This window comes from Maniola hyperantus, chromosome Z, assembly GCF_902806685.2.
Source record: "Maniola hyperantus chromosome Z, iAphHyp1.2, whole genome shotgun sequence".
Classification (NCBI taxonomy): domain Eukaryota; kingdom Metazoa; phylum Arthropoda; class Insecta; order Lepidoptera; family Nymphalidae; genus Maniola; species Maniola hyperantus.
The window spans coordinates 14,013,602-14,037,035 of record NC_048564.1 but is presented as its reverse complement, the minus strand read 5'-3'; the positions used below and the strand labels follow the sequence as shown (position 1 = coordinate 14,037,035).

The 23,434-nt window shown below is 39.8% G+C and overlaps 2 protein-coding genes across 2 annotated transcripts in view; one reads left to right on the top strand and one right to left on the bottom strand.

Moving 5' to 3' along the window:
- LOC117995436 (N(G),N(G)-dimethylarginine dimethylaminohydrolase 1) overlaps nt 1-23,434 on the bottom strand; it is a 408,993-nt gene that overhangs the window by 53,544 nt on the left and 332,015 nt on the right. The gene's annotated exons all lie outside the window — the stretch shown is intronic.
- LOC117995781 (glutamate receptor 1-like) overlaps nt 13,022-23,434 on the top strand; it is a 307,480-nt gene continuing 297,067 nt past the window's right edge. Inside the window, exons 1-2 of the mRNA XM_069508830.1 lie at nt 13,022-13,277; nt 22,541-22,570. Of these exons, the coding sequence (XP_069364931.1) occupies nt 13,160-13,277; nt 22,541-22,570 (148 nt within the window). The 5' untranslated portion in view covers nt 13,022-13,159. The remainder of the gene's footprint in view (nt 13,278-22,540; nt 22,571-23,434) is intronic.

Here is a 23,434-nt window from a genome sequence, read left to right as displayed (position 1 = left end):
TCGTTTGGATTCTTTAATGGTTATTAAGATATTGGGTGTTTTAATGTGTACTTTCAGAATCTTTTATAGAGGATTCATAATATTATGGGTGTAGATAAAGTCTTGTATGCAACTGTTGATAATTAGGTATTAAAACACTCAAGTCATACTAACCGACTTTCGTGTTTTAATCCAACAGTTGCATAAATAACTATTTAACGATTTATAAAAACCTACATCGACTTTCAGAAGATAACGAGTCCGTGTTCCGGTGAGAAGACGAAGTCACGGATATCTGGTAGTGTATAGCTCATAAAACATTCAGATGGACTTTTTAACATACAGTGAGTGCTCATTAGATATTCAGAGACGTCCCGAACTCTTTTGAAACGCAATTCCTTCTCGTTTCTCGAAATTCCACCTCGAAAACAAAATTAAAACTTCCACCCGTTACCATTGAACTGAGAGCCAGCGCGTGCCAGACCTTCGTTATTTTATGAAAGCTGAAAGTTTCTCTGCGTATTGTCCTCAACACTGGGAGGAACGTTTGTTTGGATCATGGTGGCTTTGGGAGATAACAGGTAAGTAATAAAAGTGTAAAAAAAATACGTCAAAGTATGAACTCATTCGGATTCTATCCCTCAGGGAAACTCCTAACATATTATAGTCCTCTCCATAGCTCGCTGAGCGAATTTTCATTTGTGAACAAGGCCGTTTGTAATAGGGATTTAGTACTGTTTAACTTTATCTCGTTTTCTTTGGAGGTAAGAAAAGAAAGAAGAAATAAAGAAAATGCATTTATTTGTTGTTGGTGTCACAGATAAAAACAAAGTACAAATGTAACATTTTCATCTGGGACACCACCCCAAATGGGTGTACAGCTCAGCATAATGTCTTGCATCATATGCGTTAACAGTTAACACACATAAGATGCAGGACGCTGCTTTTCAGCTGTGACCCGGGTGACACCACAGTTACAAACGTAAATTATAAATATAAGTAAAACAAAACACACAACACACAACAAAACACAATTACAAACACATTAAAATTAATAATCTTTAAATTAAATTATATAATATAATATATAACATACATGAAGACATAAATATATATTTTTCATAAAATAGATTAAGCCATATACATATATAGTATATATAACATGCACAAGTCTCAATGTTAGTTATTACTAGATAATCGATATTTCAGCCGTAGTGTTTTCATATTCAATTTGCTTTAACAATGTGGCTAATTCCGTTGTACACAATCTCTAAACTAAACTAAAATGGCACGTCTAAATCTATTGCTATCCCTTTCATAATGTTGCTTGCGGAAAGGATAGCACTAGATTTAGACATGTTAATTTAGTTTAATTTAGAGATTGTATACAAGAGAATCGGCCCCAATATAATCTTTTTAAATTTCCTAACAAAAGTAGCTTTGCTCCGAGAATCACGAATTGGTACGGAACCCTTATATGTAAACCATACGGAACAGCGCTTTAATACGATAACCGAAGAGTAAAATATATAAATCCTACAAAGCAAGCTGCAATCGTTTGTAGCAGGGAATCGTGTGCTGCGTTTCACGTGACGTGATTCCCAATCGCAATATTTAGCGCTTTGATCGTAAATTCTAGTTAAATAAAATTTAATGTTACAAATAATTGAAGTACGAAAATTGAAAAATAACTTTTTTTTATCTTTTGATTATTTTTAAATCAATGAAATCTATTTAAAAATTATTTTTTTATTGAAAACTAGCTGAACCACCCCGGCTTCGCTCGGCTGGAGTTTAGAATAGAATAGAATGTTTTTTTATTCATGTAAACTTTTTACAAGTACTTATGAATAGTCAGGTAGTTTTAATTTACCATTTACCACTGGTTTGGAATGCCGTTGCCGAAAGAAAATTAAGGGGGAGGTTGAATTAAATTTTTCTCTACGTAAGAACCATCCTCGTACTTCAAGGAATATTATAAAAAAATAATTAGCGAAATCGGTTCAGCTGTTCTCGAGATTGCGATGAGCAACACATTTAGTGATTCATTTTTATATTATAGATTTCACATCACAATAAAATATACATTTTTTATTATAGTAATAAGTAGGTACTGTAAAAATTATGCCCACCAGCCAAGAATACTGGCTGCATATCAGCACTGGACAGCCAAGCTGATGCAAAAAATGAGCCAGCCCTTAATGTCTTTTAATTTTTTTAAGCACTAAGACTCTAGGGTATCTAGGGCAAACGGAATAAAAATGTAACTCTCGATAACAGAAGCATAGGTAGGACCACCCGGTACGGGATAGCACGGGAGCTGAGTGGGTATGCGGGGCTTCCCCCTCTCCACAACACGCCTCATACCCCGATTGCCAACTAGACCTGTCGCGTACTATACTTCATCATCATGATGATCAGCCAGCCCATCACCGGCTCACTACAGAGAACGGGGTCTCCTCTCAGAGTGAGAAGGGATTTGCCCATAGTCTACCACGCTGGCCATGTGCGGATTGGTAGAATTCACACACCTTTGAGAACATTATGGAGAACTCTCAGGCATGCAGGTTTCCTCACGATGTTTTCCTTCACCGTTAAAGCAAGTGATATTTAATTAATTAAAACGCACATAACTCCGAAAAGTTAGAGGTGCGTGCCCGGGATCGAACCCCCGACCTCCGATTAGAAGGCGGACTTGCTAACCACTAGGCTATTACAGCTTCACGTAGCAGCGTACTATACTTGCGCCCATAGAAATACCTACAGATAAGCAACTAGCGTAGCGTGGCTACTATAGTCCCACTAGCTCAAACAGAGGTAGCTGTACTTGTGAAATGTTTCCTTCTATTTTATGTTCGCTTCTATTTTAGCATAATATACCACCCACCTTTGTACAATAATTTCAAAAAGAAAAATTTATTCAATTTTTAAAACAATTTTATTAAATACTCGAGTCAACATAACCGCCCTTCACAACTGTTTGTCACAACTCACAATCTCACATACAAAATACATTTTAACAAACATAAAAGTGGCCACGGTGATAAGGACAAAAATTAATAATTTGTCGCTTTCTAAAAAGAGGTTAAATGCATTTAGCTATCTCGCTTTAACAGTAAGAGTCACAATAGGGCTACTTCTACACTCTACAGGTATATTTTGTTCTGAGCTTGCGCCGCTTCAACCAGTTTTTTCTGCTGCGGCTCCCGGCCTTGATGCTGTCTCTCTGATTATGTGGGGCCAATGTGACACATTTAAAAAAAAATTTGAACCTCATCGAGACCACCGCAGCGAGGTTTTGTACCTACCCAAGCTACTGGCAGCTGAGACAGAGAGGTCACACGGCCGGCCATACACGGGCTGCTGGAGCGGTTAGCCAGTAATCAACATACACGGACCGCTCTTGCAGTCAGAGTCAACAGCTTGAAGCTGTCATCGAGCAGTTAGCTTAACTGCTCAAGCTGCCCATGCATTATTTTTCTTTATTTTGTCACTGTGCTCATCAAGTTTATAATTTCCATACAAGTTCTTGTGATTTTATTGCACTTATAAGCGCATCAGTATCGATGTTGTCGCCGTGCGGGCGGGAAGCGTGCGCGACGTGGAATGAGGAGCGTGGGCGGAGGTAACTGCGCAAGAGCCGTCGACAGCTCGAGCAGTCAGTGTATGCCTGGCGATTGCTTGACCGCATGATGAAATTTCACCGTGCTGCCAACCGCCCGAAGCAGTTGCAACTGCTTGAGCGGTTCGAGTATGTACGTACGTATTAGTCTGTAGTTCAGTATGCAGTCGCAGATTAAAGCAGACCATCCTGACTGCTTCAAGCTGTCCGTGTATGGCCGGTCTTAAAGACTGCTAAAATCATAACCCTTCCTTTTGCGTTTGGCTTTGCCGTAGTCGGATAAAATGGTCTCCTTTCATCTGAAATTTAGTCACCTTTAAAATTTCACAGACAATTTATTTTCCTTCTTCGAGTTCGTTCATTTGAAAACATCTCCTCACGAAAAATTTAAGATAATAATAACTGCTCCAAGCCTCATTGACACAGCGAGATGTTTTTAGGGTTCCGTATCTCCAGAGAAAAAGGAACCCTCATAGGATCACTTCGTTGTCTGTCAGTATGGAATGGTTGAATGGTTTTTTTAGGTTTTTTACTTCACTTAAGCGGTAATGTCCTTAAATAGTTTATACAGGTTTTTATTACTTACAACTAATAATATATTTTAGTGTTTTGTGGTGGTGTCCAGCGACAGTTCGTCCATCCTTTTTAGGATTCCGTACCTCAAAAGGAAAAACGGAACCCTTATAGGATCATTTTGTTGTCTGTCTGTCTGTTAAGAAACCTACGGGGTACTTCCCGTTGATCTAGAATCTTGAAATTTGGCAGGAAGGTAGGTCTTATAGCAGACATGAGGGGAAAAATCTAAATACCGTGAATTATCGTATAATAATAATCGTGTTATCGCATATTTGTATTTGGCGCCTTTTGAAATGGAAGTGGCGTGATCTATTGCGACGAGGCAGCCATCTTGACTCGATGGTATTAAATACTGGTGGTTGGTGGTTTTTAGGCTAGTCTCGTTCAGACGTAGATTCAACCGACTAGGTACTAAATGCTTTTGTGTTTAGGTCGCCATTTTTGATTGAGTGGTCGCAATTGCAATTGGGCCCTAATCAAGTTAATATTGCAGTAGGTTATTGTAAAAGGTAAAACTCTCCATAAGCCTGTGCGCGTCGTGACTAATATTAAATTCCCGTCTGGTATGTTTATACTCTTAAATCAATAATTTTGTAAAATGAGAGGATCGGTCTGCCCCGGCCGACCCGCGGCCCTGGCAGCTGGGTCATTCTGGAAATTCGTTTTCAATTTAAGGAAACAAAAGCCAGAAGTTTTATTAAAAGGGAATAATGGGGCCGATTCTCTTGTACACAATCTCTAAACTAAACTAAATTAACAGGTCTAAATCTAGTGCTATCCTTTTCCGCGAGCAACATTATGAAAGGGATAGCAATAGATTTAGACGTGCCATTTTAGTTTAGTTTAGAGATTGTGTACAAAGGAATTAGCCCCATTATCTCGTTCGGTTCCACGACTTTGGGATGATTAAGGGATGATTTACGCCAGCACGTGACGGTCGCGGGCCGTGCCACGTACGAGGCGCGGACGAGTCACGGATGCAAAATTAGGTTAGGACGTCCGCCTTCTAATCGAAGGTCGGGGGTTCGATCCCGGGCACGCACCCCTAACATTTCGGATCTATGTGCGTTTTAATAAATAAATATCACTCGTTCTAACGGTGAAGGAAACATCGTGAGGAAACCGGCATGCCTGAGAGTTCTCCATAATGTTCTCAAAGGTGTGTGAAGGCCAGCGTGACGCACAACAGACGGAAACGTTTAAGTGCGGAAACCAGCCCAGAGCTAAGAAAGAAAGATGGCCAGCGTGGTAGACTATAACCAAAATCCTTCTCTCTGAGAGGAGACCCGTGCTCTGTAGTGAGCTGGCGATGGGTTGATCATGATGAAACTTTAAGTAGCCAATTAAACCCCACAATAAGCAGTCTCGCTAATTACCATGTCCCAAGTGAATTTTGAAAGTCCTATCAACTACAAGTCACCGGGAATTCATTTAGCACTTACCTTAAGAGCTCCATTAAGTCTAGAAGACTGTCACAGGACAAATTGTCTCGCGACGGGAAGTCTCGTCACAGTTCAATAATAATAAGGCCTAAGGGAACTTGTAACAAAACGTAGGCGTGAAATATTAGTTTTTTTTGGGTTCCGTACCTCAAAAGGAAAAACGGAACCCTTATAGTGCAACGGGCAGGGTTTGATCCGTTGACCTTTCGGTTTTCAGTCCACTCCTTTACCCGTTGAGCTATTGAGGCTATTTGACACAGGTAGCCCTATTTTTCTTTAATTTAACGCGATCCATAGCCTTACATTTGACATATCGTCGATTCAGGATCAAACCGAGAGTTACCTCACTCTAGTTCACTCTGGTCTCGTGGCATCGCTGCGTACACTTGTTAGTTGCTACTTGTTACATATAAAACTAGTTGATGCTCGCGACTTCGCGTGGATTTAGGATTTTTAAAAATCGAGACGTGATTGAAGGACATACCAACAAACAAACAAACTGCGTTCTTCGTCTGCGTGGACGTCCGTGAAATTTTTAATAAGAATTCCATGGGATTCTTAATTTTCCAGAAACTACATTCCATTTAGTTCAGCTACTCAAATAAACTTGTCCACTGTTGGAATCGTGAACTCTGGAAACAAAATCGTACAGCAAAATTGAATTGGTTTCAATTATTTAGAAATCGGGAAAAACCTGATTTCTCACGGGATTTTCAAAAACCTAAATCCACGCGCATGAATGAATTCTAATTATAAATTGATAAATTAAACGTAGAGAGAGGACTATCATCATCATCATCAACCGATAGATGTCTATGTCCGGCTGGACATGGGTCTCTTGTAGGGACTTCCACACGCCACGGTCTTGCGCCGCCTGAATCCAGCGGCTCCCTGCGACTCGTCTGATGTCCTTCATCTTATTTCGGTTACTCTAGTTCTCCTACGGATCTCAGAAGTCACTCAGCGGGCGATGGAGAGAGTTATGCTGGGAGTTACTCTACGTGATCAAGAATCCTTGTCTCCAGTGTAAACGAACCCTAAGGAACAACTTTAAATAGGAGCAACGTAATAATGTCCTCTACTTTAAATTAATCAGTCACTGTCGACCCCGTCGCGTCGGTTGGAAGTTTGAGGACCGATTTAGTTTCCAGAATTCACGATTCCAACTGTGGACACGCTTATTTAAGTAGCTGAACCACATGTAGGTTTGCCAGGCGTCCGGTTAAAGCCGGACATAGGTAGGCTTTTTGATTGCGTGTCCGGCCAAAATAAACAGTATCCGGCTTTTGTTAGGCTTTACATACAAGTTTTTTGTCGTACCTATTAATACTAAGACACAAAATCCTCAATAATGTAGGATGTCCGGCCTTTCTACCCAAATGTCCGGCCAAACTGGCTGGTCTGTCCGGCTATTAGGTTTGGCGACCTGGCAACCCTAACCACATGCAATGGAGTTTCTGTATGGACCTTTGTTAGAAAAGAACAATGACACGTGATTCTTAGGGTTCCGTACCCAAAGGGTAAATACTTGTTCCTATTAATGTCATTCTGCTGTCTGTCTGTCTCGTGTCACAGATCTCCAGCTCGCACTTAAAATAAATAAATGAATAAAGCCTTTATTTTACTGAGGGTTTACCTAACACTTTACAGTTCGTTAATCTAAATTTAAAACCATTAAGTAGGTACATATTATGCGTCTGCAGTTGAACATGCTGGCCACTAGACCAACGAGACAGTAAGCATACATAGACTCGTCGTGTAAGACCTTAGACGTATAGGTAACCTCCCAGTGTGCCTGTGTGCTGCTGGTCCCTTTTGGATGCCTTCGGGCATCCGAGGGGAAGAGCAGTATTCGGGCCGGTGCACCCCGGTAACATGGCTAATAATCTCTCTTCGGGGATATTGTTGGCCATGGCTAATGACCTGGCAGGGGGAGGTTTCTCCGCGTGTCCCTCTGACTAGCAGAGGGCACAGTGGACGAGGCGGAGGATGGGACGCGGGTGACGTGCGCGGGATCGCGTTGTTGCCCGTTGGGTCCCCGGGGGAGGAGGCGCACATCGTTGGTGCGCCTCGGACGTGTGGTGGGGGACCTCGTCCGCCTCGGCGGATGTCGCTGACTGGGTCGCGGTGGTTTGCTTCGGCGTTCCCGTGACCCAGTCGCCAGGCGACGTGCAGAAATGCCGCTGGGTTTTAGTTGGGTATTCCGGTCGCCTCTCGGCCGGCGAGTCCCACATACCTTCCCTCCAGTTAGTTGGCTGGCTGGTTAGCTGGCTGGCTTCCAGGAAGAGGGGATGCGTAAACGCATTTCCCAGCGTTAAAAAAAAAAAAAGACGTATAGGTATATTTGTTGTTTTTCTAAGTAACACGATTAGGAAATGAACTGTTTATCAAATGGTATATTATGAAATGAATATATTTTGTCTAGTAATTTGTTTTATCAAGTGAATTATTTGTAGAACCAAAAGTTTTATAACGATGATAAAATGATTCATAATAATTTTGCCAGAATTTGTTTGTGGAATGAAACTTTGTTATTTGTTTTTAGGGTTCCGTACCTCAAAAGGAAAAACGGAACCCTTATAGGATCACTTTGTTGTCTGTCTGTCTGTCTGTCTGTCTGTCTGTCCGTCTGTCTGTCAAGAAACCTACAGGGTACTTCCCGTTGACCTAGAATCATGAAATTTGGCGGGTAGGTAGATCTTATAGCTGACATTTGGGGAAAATCTGAAAACCGTGAATTTGTGGTTACATCACACAAAAAAAATTAAATTGTGGTCATAAACTAATAATTAGTATTTTCAATTTTCGAAGTAAGATAACTATATCAAGTGGGGTATCATATGAAAGGGCTTTTGAATTATCGTGCAAAATGTCGAAGAAATACGACTGTGGTACGGAACCCTCGTTGCGCGAGCCTGACTCGCACTTGGCCGGTTTTTTGTGAATTGACCGGTCCCCATAATTATAATATCATATATGTAGTAGAGTAGAAGGTAAATATCGGGCACATTTAATACGGGTTTCATATTTAATACATACTATGTACTACATAATATATCATTAATCATGTTATTTGATTTATCAGACACTCCGTAGTTTATATACATTCTGTATAAAATAGGAAAGCTCTCAATCAATGAACAGGCAGACCAAGTCTTATTAGGTAGGCTTTCAGAGTTGTCTATGCAATTGCAAAACCCTATTGAAAACGCTCTGAATGTATTGAATGGTATTGCAGAAGTATGAAATAGGTAACAGCAATGGTATGATGAGGCATCTCACAACGGTGCGCTCAAATAATCGGACAGGAAGAATCTCGCACAGAGAGGAGAGAAATTAATATAGGGCTCTCTTCGTTGCACAATCCCATACAAATGATAAAGACAGAAAATTTTAAATGTCACCCGCACACGTGTAGGGTGTTCCCTCCTCGATTGCCATTTCAACCAGTCACGTACTATACACAAATGTCGATTTTCATACCTGTAACTTCAAAAACATAATTATGACTTTCATATAAACTTTCACCCCCTTAAGAGTGGATTTTCGCAAAATCTTTTCTTAGCTGATACTTACCCCCTAAAAGGACTTTACCTTCCAAAGTTCAAGTTAGCAATCATTAAAACTTTCATCACCTATTTTACCATCAAGGGGATTTCTAAAATAACTTATACAGATTTTGTATAAAAGATGATAATCAAAAATCCGATTTTCATGTCTCTAACTTCAAAAACATAGGACTTGTGTATACATAGGTACATCATACATGTAACCTTCCAACCCCTAATTCCAAAATTTTCTCAAAACCGATTGTTAGCTGCCGTACCCTCTAGAAAAAACCTATCTTCCAACTTTCAAGTTAATAATAATAATTGAAACTTTCCTATACAAACTTTCATCCCCTATTTTACCACCCTTAAGGAAGGATTTTCAAAAATAACTTCTAAAGGTTTTTATTATTTAAAATGCCTGAGAATTCTCTATAATATTTGTAAAGGTGTGTTACGTCTGCGCATCCGCACTTGTCAAGCGTGGTGGACTATGGCCTAAACTCTTTTCATTCTGAGAGGGGACTCGAGAGTGGGCCGGCGGCGTTGGGTTGATGATAATGATGAACCATATATATAATATCTGTCCCGGCTTTACTCACGTGTTTAGTAGACGTTAGCCCGACTAGTTTCGAACCCATCCGGGGTCCTTTTTCAAGGGAGTCAGTTCGAGCCATTATATATTAGGAAATCACTCACGATAGTTTAAACGCTAAAATGAACTATATAGTTTGCGACAGGTCGAGATGGTAATTGGGCTATGAGGCAGGGGGACGAAGTCACGGGCACGTACGTCTACGTCTAGTACGACTGTAAAGAGACATTTACTTAATACAATTATATCCTTTTACTAGTTTATGCTCGCGACTTCGTCCGCGTGGACTACACAAATTTCAAACCCCTATTTCACCCCCTTAGGGGTTGAATTTTACAAAAATCCTTCATAGCGGATGCCTACGTCATAATAGCTATCTGCATGCCAAATTTCAACCCGATCCGTCCACTTGTTTGAGCTGTGCGTTGATAGATCAGCTAGACAGTCAGTCAGTCACCTTTTCCTGTTATATATTTAGATTACAAATATTCGCCAATGCTCGATATCCAATTTGTATAACATTTAATTTAAATATAATATAATACTTTCCGAAATGAAAATATTACGTAGATACGTTGTGTAAAATAAAGAGATCGTATAAAGCGAACGATATGGAATTCAATTAGGTACTTAAAATTACAATAAAGAACTGGAAATGTAAATAAAATGATTGTATCTTTTTGATTCAATTGATCTGAAAGACGATTTTTTTTCTATTAATTAATAGAATCAACTCCCTTCGGTGGTGTTCCCATTAGATTACAACATGGGGGTAATCAAGGGGTGGACCAACAAATTCCTGGAAGGCCGGCAACGCACTGGTGATTCCTTTGGTACTGCAAATGTTCATGGGCAGCGGTAATCACTTAACATCATTACGCTTAGTATAAGATTTTACGTCTCACCAAACGTTGCTAGAATTCGAGACTCGAAACACAATAACGTCTACAAGTACTAAAGGCTAACAGACAGACATACTTTCGCATTTGTAATATTAGTTTGGATTTGTACAACTAAGTACCATCTGAGCCTCAATAGCTCAACCGGTATAGGAGTAGACTGAAAACCGAAAGGTCGACGGTTCAAATCCCGCCCGTTGCACTATTGTCGTACCTACTCCTAGCACAAGCCTGACGCTTAATTTAAAAAAAAAACTATCTTATATAACACTCCTTTACGTCGGGGCTTAAAAATGTACTTGGCATCAACTCAACTCGCAAAGCATTATAATCCCGCGTAAAAATAGTGAAGTAAAATGTACGAACAAATTCACACAAAACGTGCATCGAATATCGCTCTAAAAGCGCCCATTCACAGTACCTGAGAACGGAGTTGGTAAAAAATATTTTCCTATACTTATACTTACTACAGCAACAACTTGATACCTGCCTAATGTTTCCGCGATTTTCCACATTCGATACACCAGCCAGCGTTTCCCAAATGGTATGTGAAGCCATAGCAAAGCACGTCACGCCAAAGCGTAAAAGACTAAAAGGGTACCAGAAGTTAATTAAAAGTCAGACAGAAAAGCAGAGCATTATAAGTTATTTTTTGGTTAATTATTTGAATGTCGTCTATTGTGAAACTTGAGCGCAGATATTGATCACACGCGTAGAGGCTTATCGAGAGGTTTAAACCTCTCGATAAGTTAGATTATTATAAAGAGTAAATTTACTCTTTATAATAATCTAACTGCAATATAACTTGATTAGGGTACAATAATTACTATTACAACCACTCAATAAAAATGGCGACCTAAACACAAACAGCATTTAATAGTCGCCGAGTCTCGAGTCGGAACGAGACTGCTTAAACTACGCAGTCCCTACTGGCCGCTACCACGTCACCCAATCAAAACCCGCATTTATAGAAATTGACTCAAGATATCGACGCAACAGATCACGTGACTTCCGTTTCAAAAGGCGGTAATCACAAGTGCGGTAACAAGACTATTATTTATATTATTTTAAACTATCGTGAGTAATTTCGATTATAAATATAGACTAGTTGAGGCGGGAAGCCTACCTATTCCGCAGACAAAATATGAGTATGAATGCGTTACTTCTATTGTATTTTACCTAGATACTTATAAATATTCCTCGCGAAATGTTCTAAATACAATGAAACTGTTGAACCGTATTGCACTGCACTGAAAAAAGGCGCGTATTAATATTTTTTACCCGAATCAAACCTGCTACTAACAGGGACGAAATGAAAATCGTATGCTATATGTTATGTATTATGGTTAAGGGTCTACATTTTACCAAGCTATTATAATGATCAGGATCGATTTGCCTTTAGCCGTTGAGGAGTTCCTCCTCTATTTCCAAAACTGTTCATCAAATCTTCAACAAACTTACGTGGTACTAATCTGACAGTATAAACACAAACAGTACTTTAACCTTTATCAATATCAATACTTATAATAAAACTGTAACAGGTCAAATTCTGTACATTGAAGATAGTTTGAAATTTTTTTTTCGAGGGCACTCTATAATCGATACTGAACCCAAAACTGTAATTTTTTTCATTTTTGTCTGTCTGTTTGTCTGTCTGTCTATCTGTCTGTCTGTCTGTCTGTCTGTCTGTCTGTCAGTCTGTCTGTCTGTCTGTCTGTCTTCCCCAGTCTGTCTGTCTGTCTGTATTTCCCAGTCCGAAATACTCCACCCTAGCCAAGCCGGGGCGGGTCAGCTAGTAAGTAAATAAAAAGGAAATGTGAAAATCGGTTCTTTGACGCGAGAAGAGAACCATGACTACTATTCCCCTTTCCCCTCCAACTAAGCGTTAAGCTTGTGCTAGGAGTAGGTACGACAATAGTTCAACGAGTGGGGTTTGAACCGCCGACCTTTCGGGTTAAGTCCGCTGCTCGAAAACAATGTTGTAAATGCAGCGTATGCTAGTTATAATGCGTTATGCGAAGTTTTAAGTGCTTGTGCTAACTGCTAACACGAGCATTATCATATCAATTCGAAGTATTATCATATCATACGAAATAACTGGGACAGGGAAAAGTTTGAAAACCGCTGCATTAAACAAAGCAAAAACATGCGAAACGCGTTTCGTAAGGTGCGACACTACAAAAGGGAAATTTGGGAAGTTTTATAGAAACGGAATAGACCATTAAACAGGATTATTAAAGAAAAATAAAAGTAATAAAACAAACCGTGCGTATCGTGTAGGGTGAGGGGAGGGTTGGAAGGGATGCAAGGATTCCTGGCAGAAGACTGGCGCAGCGCAGTGAGTCGGTGATCGACGCTCATCGGCATCGGTCGTGTGTCCCGGAAGCTTTCGGAACTAACTTCCCGAGTTGTCAGTGAGCGGATAGCCGACGAACTTTATGTGCGGAACAAATGTGATTACCGAACTTTAAAAGTGTGTTAGAAATTTTTTGAGAACAATGTTTGCCTCAAAAAATGTGTTTAGACTTGTACAAATAGTGATTTTGATTTTGATTATTATGTACTATAATATTTTAGGTGTTAAGGGACGTGTTAGTGGGCAGAGGTTGATGATAGGTAAGCAAGTGTGCGAATTAGAAAGGCTAATTTTGAAATATTTTTGTGTTTTCGTACTTTATTGTTTTGCGAATTTTATTTTAAAATTATGTAAAACTATTTTGTAATTATTGTTGCACTTTTAAAATTGCTTAACAATTATGTGCACGTCTATGTTTTGTTATATTTTAATGTAATTTTTTTTATTAATAAATTATTATGCTTTTGTATTTATTGTTTGTTTTATTTATTAGCATAGAGCTGCGTATTACTCCTTTGAGTTTCTTATTATTTAAAAACCGGTCAAGTGCAAGTCGGGCTCGCACACGAAGGGTTTAAGGTACCATTTTGTACCATCGTACAATTTTTTTTTTTATTTTTTTTTGTGTAACTACAAATTCATGGTTTATAGTTATTTCCTTTACTTGTGCTATTAGACCTTGCCACCTGCCAAATTTCATTATTCTAGGTCAACGGGAAAGGAAACATATATGTTTTGATACCCTTGGCAGACACGACAGACGTACAGACAGACAATGAAGTGATCCTATTTAAAAGTTCCTTTTGAGGTACAGAACCCTAAAAAGACTAAATGAAGAAAACATAAAGCTAGCAGTATCCCCGCAACTTCATTGAACACCTACATACTTTTGTTTTACAAACACAAAACTTTTCCTTTTAGTCCATATTTACCACTATGGATGTTACCCTTTTTAGGGTTCCGTACCAAAATGGTAAAAAAGGAACCATTATGGTCCAACAATTTACTAAGTCCTTCTGTTCGTCTGTCCGTCCGTCACAGCTGTTTATTTCAGTACTTAGCTAGAATTATTAGATAATTTAAAGTAGTCACAAGATAGGGTAGGGTATTATCACGTACTAGCTTATGCTCGCGACTTCGTCCACGTGGACTACTCAAATTTCAAACCCCTATTTCACCACCTTAGGGGTTGAATTTTCAAAAATCCTTTCTTAGCGGATGCCTACGTCATAATAGCTATCTGCATGCCAAATTTCAGCCCGATCCGTCCAGTAGTTTGAGCTGTGCGTTGATAGATCAGTCAGTCAGTCAGTCAGTCAGTCAGTCAGTCAGTCAGTCACCTTTTCCTTTTATATATTTAGATTATCTTGATGTTGGAAGAGCCGCCCGTGCCCCCTGTATCATACTGATACTGGCATTTGTACATTCTAAAATACCTACAGAATGTAAACACAACGCTAGTAAAAACGAAGACAGGTGATAGGTGATAGTACTGATGATTATTGATCTGATACCACAAAAAACCGGCCAAGTGCGAGTCAGGCTCGCGCAATGAGGGTTCCGTACTACAGTCGTATTTTTTCGACATTTTGCAGGATAATTCAAAAACTATGATACATTAATATAAATAAAAATTTGTTTTAGAATGCACGGATTAAGACCTTTCATATGATACCCCACTTGATATAGTTATCTTACTTAGAAAATTGAAAATACTAATTAGTATTAGTTCATGATCACAATTTAATTTTTTTTGTGTGATGTAAGCCTAAATTCACGGTTTTCAGATTTTTCCCCAAACGTCAGCTATAAGATCTACCTACCTGCCAAATTTCATGATTCTATGTCAACGGGAAGTACCCTGTAGGTTTCTTGACAGACAGACGGACAGACTCTCATTAACTTGCAAATTTGTATCGTACTGCTTCGAGATTTCTTGTTCAATGGTGCCGAACCCTTCATGTACTCGCACTTGGCCGGTTTTTTATTCTCAATAGAAGTGTGAGCTCACACTATTTCCCTCAACCTCCCCCTAGCTCCCCCAAAATCCCCCTAGCCTACCCCCCCCCCCCCCCCCCTCCCCCCACAGGTCCTTCGTCTTCCCCCTTACACTCCCTCCACCACTCCCCGAGCTCAGTAGTGAGCTGGCGATGGGTTGAGATAATGATGACGCGATAGCGTTGTTTACAAAGTACGGAACCTTCGGTGGGCCAGTCTGGCTCGCACTTGTCCGGTTTCTCAATACAAATTCATGTTGTCCACATAATGATGTGTACGAAGGATTTGTCCCTAAAGTAAGGCTTCTAAGCTCTCAGTAAACAGAAAAGTTATGAAATTTAAACAGAATTGCGCCGTGCGGTTCCACCACAGAGCAGAAACAAAGAGGAGTTGGCCTAAGCAACTGTGCACTGTGATTTTCAACTAGGTCCTGACGTCATCACTGTGGGCGGGGCCTTAGTTAGTATGCTGTCTGCGTTCGTCAGGTTCACATATATTGAGACTCGTATTATCGGTGTGTTTTCGCGTTTTTAAGAACAAAAGGATGAAGTGTTGTGTTTTATCGTGTCAAAGTTATTCAGACAGACGTTCTGATGCTATGAATGGTATCACATTTCATTTGTAAGTAATTTTATACGTAATTATTAAAATAGTTCTAGAAAATGACATCTAGTGTGAGATAGCTGAACTATGTAGTGACATCAATATATCGATGTTAGGTCGCTAAGCGAGTAGTTTTGCTACTAACCCGCAGATGGAAAATTGAGAAGTGGGCGGCGTTCCACAACCCCTCACCCCGCAAAATGTCACTCGATATTTCATAGGGAAATCTTAATACAACATCTCCTCTTTGTTTCTGCTCTATGGGTTCCACAGCTATGAAATGCAAACAGATGAGCCAATAACTAGACAAACAAATAGCATTTTTCAATAAAGTTTTATAACGTTCACTGCTTTTGTGATATGGACTACTAGCTTATGCTCGCGACTTCGTCCGCGTGGAATACACAAATTTCGAACCCCCTTAGGATTGAATTTTCATAAATCCTGCGTCCTAAAAATGTCTATGTCATAATAGCTAATTTCAGCCCGAGCCACCCAATAGTCTGCCAATCCAAACTTGGTTAGCGTGGTGGACTATGACCAAACCATTCTCATTCCGAGAGGTGACACGTGTTCTAGATGGGTTGATAATGATACTTCAGTCCTTCCACTCTCCGCGTAGTCTTTGTGACCCCTTTCTATTAAAGACATAATGGCAAGGGTTTTCTTGGGATAATATTTAACAATGCGGTGGGTTTGCAGATTCTTATGCATACAACATTTTTGATTCTTTGGTTTAATGATTACTAGCTGATGCCCGCGACTTCGTCAGCGTTGATTTAAATTTTTCAAAATCTCGCGGGAACTCTTTGATTTTCCGGGATAAAAAGTAGTCTATGTGTTAATGACGGTGACTAATTAATAACGGCGACTAATAAAATATACTGGCAGCGTTTTAATTTTTTTGCGACAAAAAATTTAATAGGTAGGTAGCTAAAGTTTGAAATAATAGAGGCAGCAAATGGGTTTTTTTCAAAAATGTTGACCCATTATAAAACTCGTTGTCCGGCCACTTTGATGGTAATTTGATCAAACTTTATGAAAAAAACAAGCTATTGTCTATGTTTACCAATATTGAGACAAATATGTGAACCAATGAGACATGGTTCCAGCGCAATAGCAATTTGCGGTACTAAAAGTACTCAATTTTTAACTTAAATTCATGGACTTTTAGATCCTGATCAACCCATCGCCGGCTCACTACAGAGCACGGGTCTCCTCTCAGAGTGAGAAGGATTTTTGGCCATAGTCTACCACGCTGGCCATGTACGGATTGGTAGACTTCACACACCTTTGAGAACATTATGGAGAACTCTCAGCCATGCAGGTTTCCTCACGATGTTTTCCTTCACCGTTAAAGCAAGTGATATTTAATTAATTAAAACTCACATAACTCCGAAAAGTTAGAGGTGCGTGCCCGGGATCGGACCTCCGATTAGAAGGCGGACGTCCTAACCACTAGGCTAGCACAGCTTATCGAATAAAAAAACATTCTTGCGCTGTTGATATAAAATTCAGTTTGGTGAAGAGCTACGTACTCCAACCACTCAGCCATCATACATCAAGCCTAATAGAAATCTACAGAGGTACATAATGAAGTTTGCAAGGGGAAGGCGGTGCCGTGAAGGCCTCTCAGAGGCAATTTATTTCCGGGCAACTGTCGTCTTGATAAACAATACTTTGCGAATTCAGCTGCCCACAAGTTTCATGATTTGTTACACTGATACATATTGTGATATTGTAACACTAGCTTATGCCCGCGACCGTAGACTACACAAATTTTGAACCCCTGTTTTAGCCCTTTAGAGATTGAATTTTCAAAAATTCTTTATTAGCGGATGTCTACGTCATAATAGCTATTTATGACACCCAAGTAATGATATGCTAAGCCCAACCCATGATGCTCATAATACCAAAGTAATGGTGTGCTAAGCCCCAGCGATAACGTTCATGACATCCAAGTAATGATGTCCTAAGCCCAACCGATTATGCTTATGACACCCAAGTAATGATGTGCTAAACCCAACCCATGATGCTCATAATACCAAAGTAATGATGTGCTAAGCCTCAGCGATAACGTTCATGACATCTAAGTAATGATGTCCTAAGCCCAACCGATGATGCTTATGACACCCAAGTAATGATGTGCTAAGCCCAACCGATGATGCTTATGACGCCCAAGTAACGATATGCTAAGCCCAACCGATGATGCTTATAATACCAAAGTAATGATGTGCTAAACCCCAGCGATAACGTTCATGACATCCAAGTAATAATGTGCTAAGCCCAACCGATGATGCTTATGACACCCAAGTAATGATGTACCTACTATCGCCATCAATGATATTCATGACGTATGACACCCAATAAATAATGTTCTAAGCCTCACCGATGCTGCTTATTTTTATCCGCACCGTTTATAACCCCTAACTAAACTCCGTGTAACAACCGACCCTTACCTAAACTTGCACGACTAAAACTTTGTTATCAACGTCACTTTGAACTCGTAACTTTTAAGTTTCCAGGAAATTTTGAAAGATCCCTTTGCTTTACGTTTACCCGACGAAAAGATTAGCTGTTAATAACTTTTAAAACAATTAAATAAAGGTTCTTAAAATATGTGATAACCTAGTGACTAAAACTTCGGCCTTCTATATGGGCGGTACGGGGCTCGATCCCAGGCACAGGAAAAAATTGCGGTTGCTTCGAAAACACTCAAAATACAAATGCCATTAAATTCGACGCAAGCGTATCGCCCTCCTGCCTTGGATTAGGAAATTTAACGTCGCCTTTGCCCTATGCCTATTTTATCTTGGTAAATTATTTAAATGGTCCAATAATGGTATTTTTGGTTCCAATGTTTTTGTCTAAATAGGAGTGACTTCAGTAACTTGGCAGTGGACATAAATTGAAACGATGCGTCATCGTTTCAATTTTTAGGGTTCCGTACCTCAAAAGGAAAAACGGAACCCTTATAGGATCACTTTGTTGTCTGTCTGTCTGTCTGTCAAGAAACCTACAGGGTACTTCCTGTTGTCGAAAAAAATGTCGAAAAAATACGACTGTAGTACGGAACCCTCATTGCGCGAGCCTTACTCGCACTTGGCCGGTTTTTTTATGATGATAGCTATGGCAATGATATTATAGGGCGCCTTCAAATTTGCATGCAAAGTGCTGCGCGGAGGCACGAAGATGGATTTACAAAGCAGCGCGACCATAGCGCTGCATCCGCGCTGCTTTGTAATTCATATAAAAACGCGCGAATGCAGCACTGTACCTGCGCAGATTTACAAAGCAGCGTGGCCGCAGCGCTGCAGCGGCGCTGCCTCCGTGCGGTACTTTGCGACAATTTTGAAGGCGCCATTAATGTACACCGAAATAAGTAAACAAAACAAGTGTTTTCAGTTTGGAAAGCTCCAAATGAAACAAAAACAATACGAACGTAATTTTTTTCGCTTATTTATTTGGTCAATGGTAGAGAGTTGGTCGAGGTATTCTGAAGCTGGTAAGCGGATATTTTACTGTTCATATAAAAAATAGCCAGCACCTATCAGACCTTTGTTATTTTATAAAAGCTGAAAGTTTCTCTGCGTATTGTCCCAAACACTGGTAGATACGATCAGTGACTATAAAGTCTGGATCATGGTGGTTTTGGGGAGATATGATACGTCAAAGTATTAAGTGTAATTTTTAGGGTTCCGTACCTCAAAAGGAAAAACGGAACCCTTATAGGATCACTTTGTTGTCTGTCTGTCAAGAAACTTACAGGATACTTCCCGTTGACCTAGATTCTTGAAATTTGGCAGGTAGGTAGATCTTATAGCTTACATTTGGGGAAAAATCTGAAAACCGTGAATTTAGGGTTAGATCACACAAAAAAAAATTAATTGTGGTCATGAACTAATAATTAGTATTTTCAACTTTCGAAGTGAGTGACTATATCAAGTGGGGTATCATATTATGAAAGGTCTTCACCTGTACATTCTAAAACAGATTTTTATTTATTTTTATGCATCATAGTTTTTAAATTATCGTGCAAAATGTCGAAAAAATACGACTGTAGTACGGAACCCTCATTGCGCGAGCCTGACTCGCACTTGGCCGGTTTTTTTTATATTATCTTCGGAATAGCATTAGCAGCATTAGAAATCACGTCATGCACTGCCAGATAGTTAGTATGGCAACCCCCTGCCAGACGTCCTTAAAGTTTAAAGGGGGTTGCCACGATGGGGTCATTACACAGAAAAACTTTTAACTTTTATAAAATAACAAAGGTCTGGCAGGCGCTGGCTCTTAGACCATGAATCATTTGTCTGAAAACAATAAACAAAAGATTGTGAAAATTGAATTTATCAGCGAATGAAGTATAAAACTATGGAGTTTTTAATTCAACTTTGTTTTGTCTAAAGGGTTGCGACTCCTGTGATTGGCCTAGGGTGGCAGAGACCCAAGTCCAGCAGTGGACAATAAATTCTCGCTCTGGGTCGTGTTCCTTATTCCTGAGGTTCGTGCTTAGGTCCGAGGAAAAGTGGAATGGAACCGACCGCAACGTCTTTTAAACTCAGCTTAATTCACTTAGAATTAGGGTTGAAATTAATTTAATTCAAAAAAAACTATACCTAAATATCTCATCTTAACCCATTGATGGACCACTACTGAGTACATTTCAGAATAAGAAATGTTAAGGCCAAAGTTTGTCACGCTGACCAAGTTCGGATTGGCAGACACACACACAAGCTTTTGAGAACATTATGGCCGTAGCTTAATGATCAGAGCGTCGGGCGCGATCCCGGGAGACGCGGGTTCGATTCCTGCCGCTCAGTGGCGTGCAGGTCATAGAGGCAGAAATGCACTGCTTACCCCAGTTGTAATAGCTCAATGCATATTTTTCAGTATGACCTGCCAGTAAACAGGTTCCTACCCACAGGTACAGATCTAAAAATATTGCCTGTACATAGTAAAGTAGATTACCTAATAGCTAGAGAACATTATTTTTCAAAAAAATTTTAAAACCCCACGAAGCTTAGGGATAACGCTAGAAGTAATAGGGAGACAAGATTCATGTTACCCAAAGTCTGTAACTACTACGGTGAAAGGTTAAGTGAATATTTGGTACCTAAAATTTACAACGGCATAGAGTGGTTAAGGGAAGAGAATAAGGTCAGTGAGGGGGTGCTTAAGAAAAAGTTAAAGGAACACTTCCTTAGGGACCCCCTTACTGTTTAATTTATTATCATTATTTGTTTTTTATTTTAGTTTATTTTGTTTGTTACCTCAGATTGAGGATTGATCTCTAAAGCGTTCAATTCGCAATAAAAAAAAAAAAAAAAAAAAAAACCTAACTAATGCCTACCCTAGCTTCAAACACTGTGCACGCCACTGCTGCCGCTCCGCAATTTTTGTGCTTCACAATATTCTCTCCAGCCGCGACGCGCAGCGATGTGCGGTGAAGGTATGATTCCGAACCACGCTGCACGCAGCGGCAGCAGTGCTGCCGCAACAGTGATATATGCGCAGATATGCGCCACACAAAATGATAGAAATAATATTTCGACGCTCTGTGCCGCGAGGTGAAGTGCAGCTCAGGTGTGTACAGACCTTAACGCTTAGATGGAGGAGAAAAGAGAATGTTAGTCATGAGTAACATGGCTAATATTCTTTTTTTTTTCAATACACTGTGCTAATACCAAGTTTGTTTCATTGCACATACGAGATAGGAGTATGATACAATAAATTGGAGATACGCCAGACTGTAAAATGAGAATACATTAAATATTGAGAGCGTTGCAAGATTAATGAGTGAAACGCACATATTATAACAACAGCAAATGTCGGCCAGTAAGTCTGTGGCGGTATAAATGTACAAAAGTTATTACACTGTAAGAGTTCGCCAATAAATTAACCCGAACCTCTCTTTCTCTCTGCATGGTTTTCCTCATTGCAGAAGGTCGTGCCTAAATATATACATAAGAGGAAAAGGTGACTGACTGACTAACTGACTGACTGACTGAATGATCTATCAGCGCACGGCTCAAACTACTGGACGGATCGGGCTGAAATTTACATCTAAAGTCAGACATTTTAGAATCCTCTAAATTACAGTAAACCAAAAGCTTAATTCGCTATAATCCGCTGAAACAGGTCGAATCTGTATGGTGCCACATGCAGCATGCGAAATGCACTGCCCGCCCACTGCTAAACATGCAGAAAGAAGCAGCCACCAGGCAAGCAATACGCACCACCACCACGCAGCACCAGACAAATCCCAAACACACCCGACGTACCTTTCGCCCCGACACGACACCGGAGCATCCTCAGAAGATGTAGACCCTTACAATGCACAATTGCAAAAATTTCCTCAATCCTCTAAATTGTTACAATCTAACTAAACTCTAACTAAACTTTAATGTGCTAGTCTAGCTTAGGTGTGATAGCCTAGTGGTTGCACCGTCTGCCTCGTATTCAGGAGGCCGGGAGTTCGATCTCGGGCTCCTCCTCTACCTCTAATTTTTGGGATTTAGGTAGGTATGAGCGTTTTAAGAAATTAAATATCACTCGCTTTAACGGTGAAGGAAAACATCTTGGGGAAACCTGCATGCCTGAGAGTTCTCCATAATGTTCTCAAAGGTGTGTGAAGTCTGTCAATCCGTAAGATTACTATAGCAAGTGGGTAATCATATGAAAGAGCTTTACTTGTACATTCTAAAACATACTTTTATTTATTTTTAGGCATAATAATTTTTGATTTATAGTGCAAAATTTCGATAATTACAATTGTAGTACGGAAACCTCGGTGCGCGAGTCTGACTCGCACTTGGCTGGCTTTTTGAAGCACTTATTAGAAATGCTGTACCTACATATCATATTATTATGTAGCTACCAACTTGACTTGACCAAAGTATAGAGATTTTGTCTGTTACAGGTACGGGCGTGACAACAATCTCACCTAAAGGTAAGTGATCAATTATTTTTACGACTACACATATTACTTACTATTGTATTGTGCTTGTGTAAATGTTAATTAAAGGGTGTATAAAATTAGTGAAGTGTATTCATTCGCTAAAACGTCTAAATCTAATGCTATCCCTTTCATAACGTTGCTTGCGGAAAAGGATGGCACTAAATTTAGTTTAGTTTAGAGATTGTGTACAAGAGAATCGGCCCCACTTTTTGTTTTTCGGAATAAAAAGTAGCCTATGTCACTCTCCTTTGTTTTTCGAAATAAAAGGTAGCCTATGTCACTCTCCAGGTTCTCAACTATAACTATACAAAAAATCACGTTGATCCTTGCTCGGTTGCGGCGTGATTGAAGGACATACCAACAAATCAACAAACAAACACACTTTCGCATTTATAATATTAGCGGGGATTACGCCGCAACAGAGCTATCTATGTATCGACATGATTTTTGCATGGTTATAGTTGAGAACCTGGAGAGTGGCATAGGCTTCCTTTTATCCCGGGAAAACAATATATTTTTACAATCTTTTAAAGCGTCCTTAAATAGTGCACTGCTCTGTATCCATGATCGGTGTCTTATTCCTCCTGGCAATTTTTTTTCAAATTACCACGGGAGTAAAAGCTAGTACCTAATATTTGACAGATGTCGATTCAGAACCAAACTGAGAGCTCACTCACTCTAGTTCACTCTGACAATACAATATGTGTTAAACCCTTGTTAAGCCCAACCTTTATTTGTATTTGGAGTGTCAATTCGGAACAGGCGGAGTTTTTGTCTCGTGAAAAAGAGCGATTGCGCTTGACATTTACGATCCCAGTTTGAATGTTGGCACTAAAGATGGGCGTTATTGGCTAT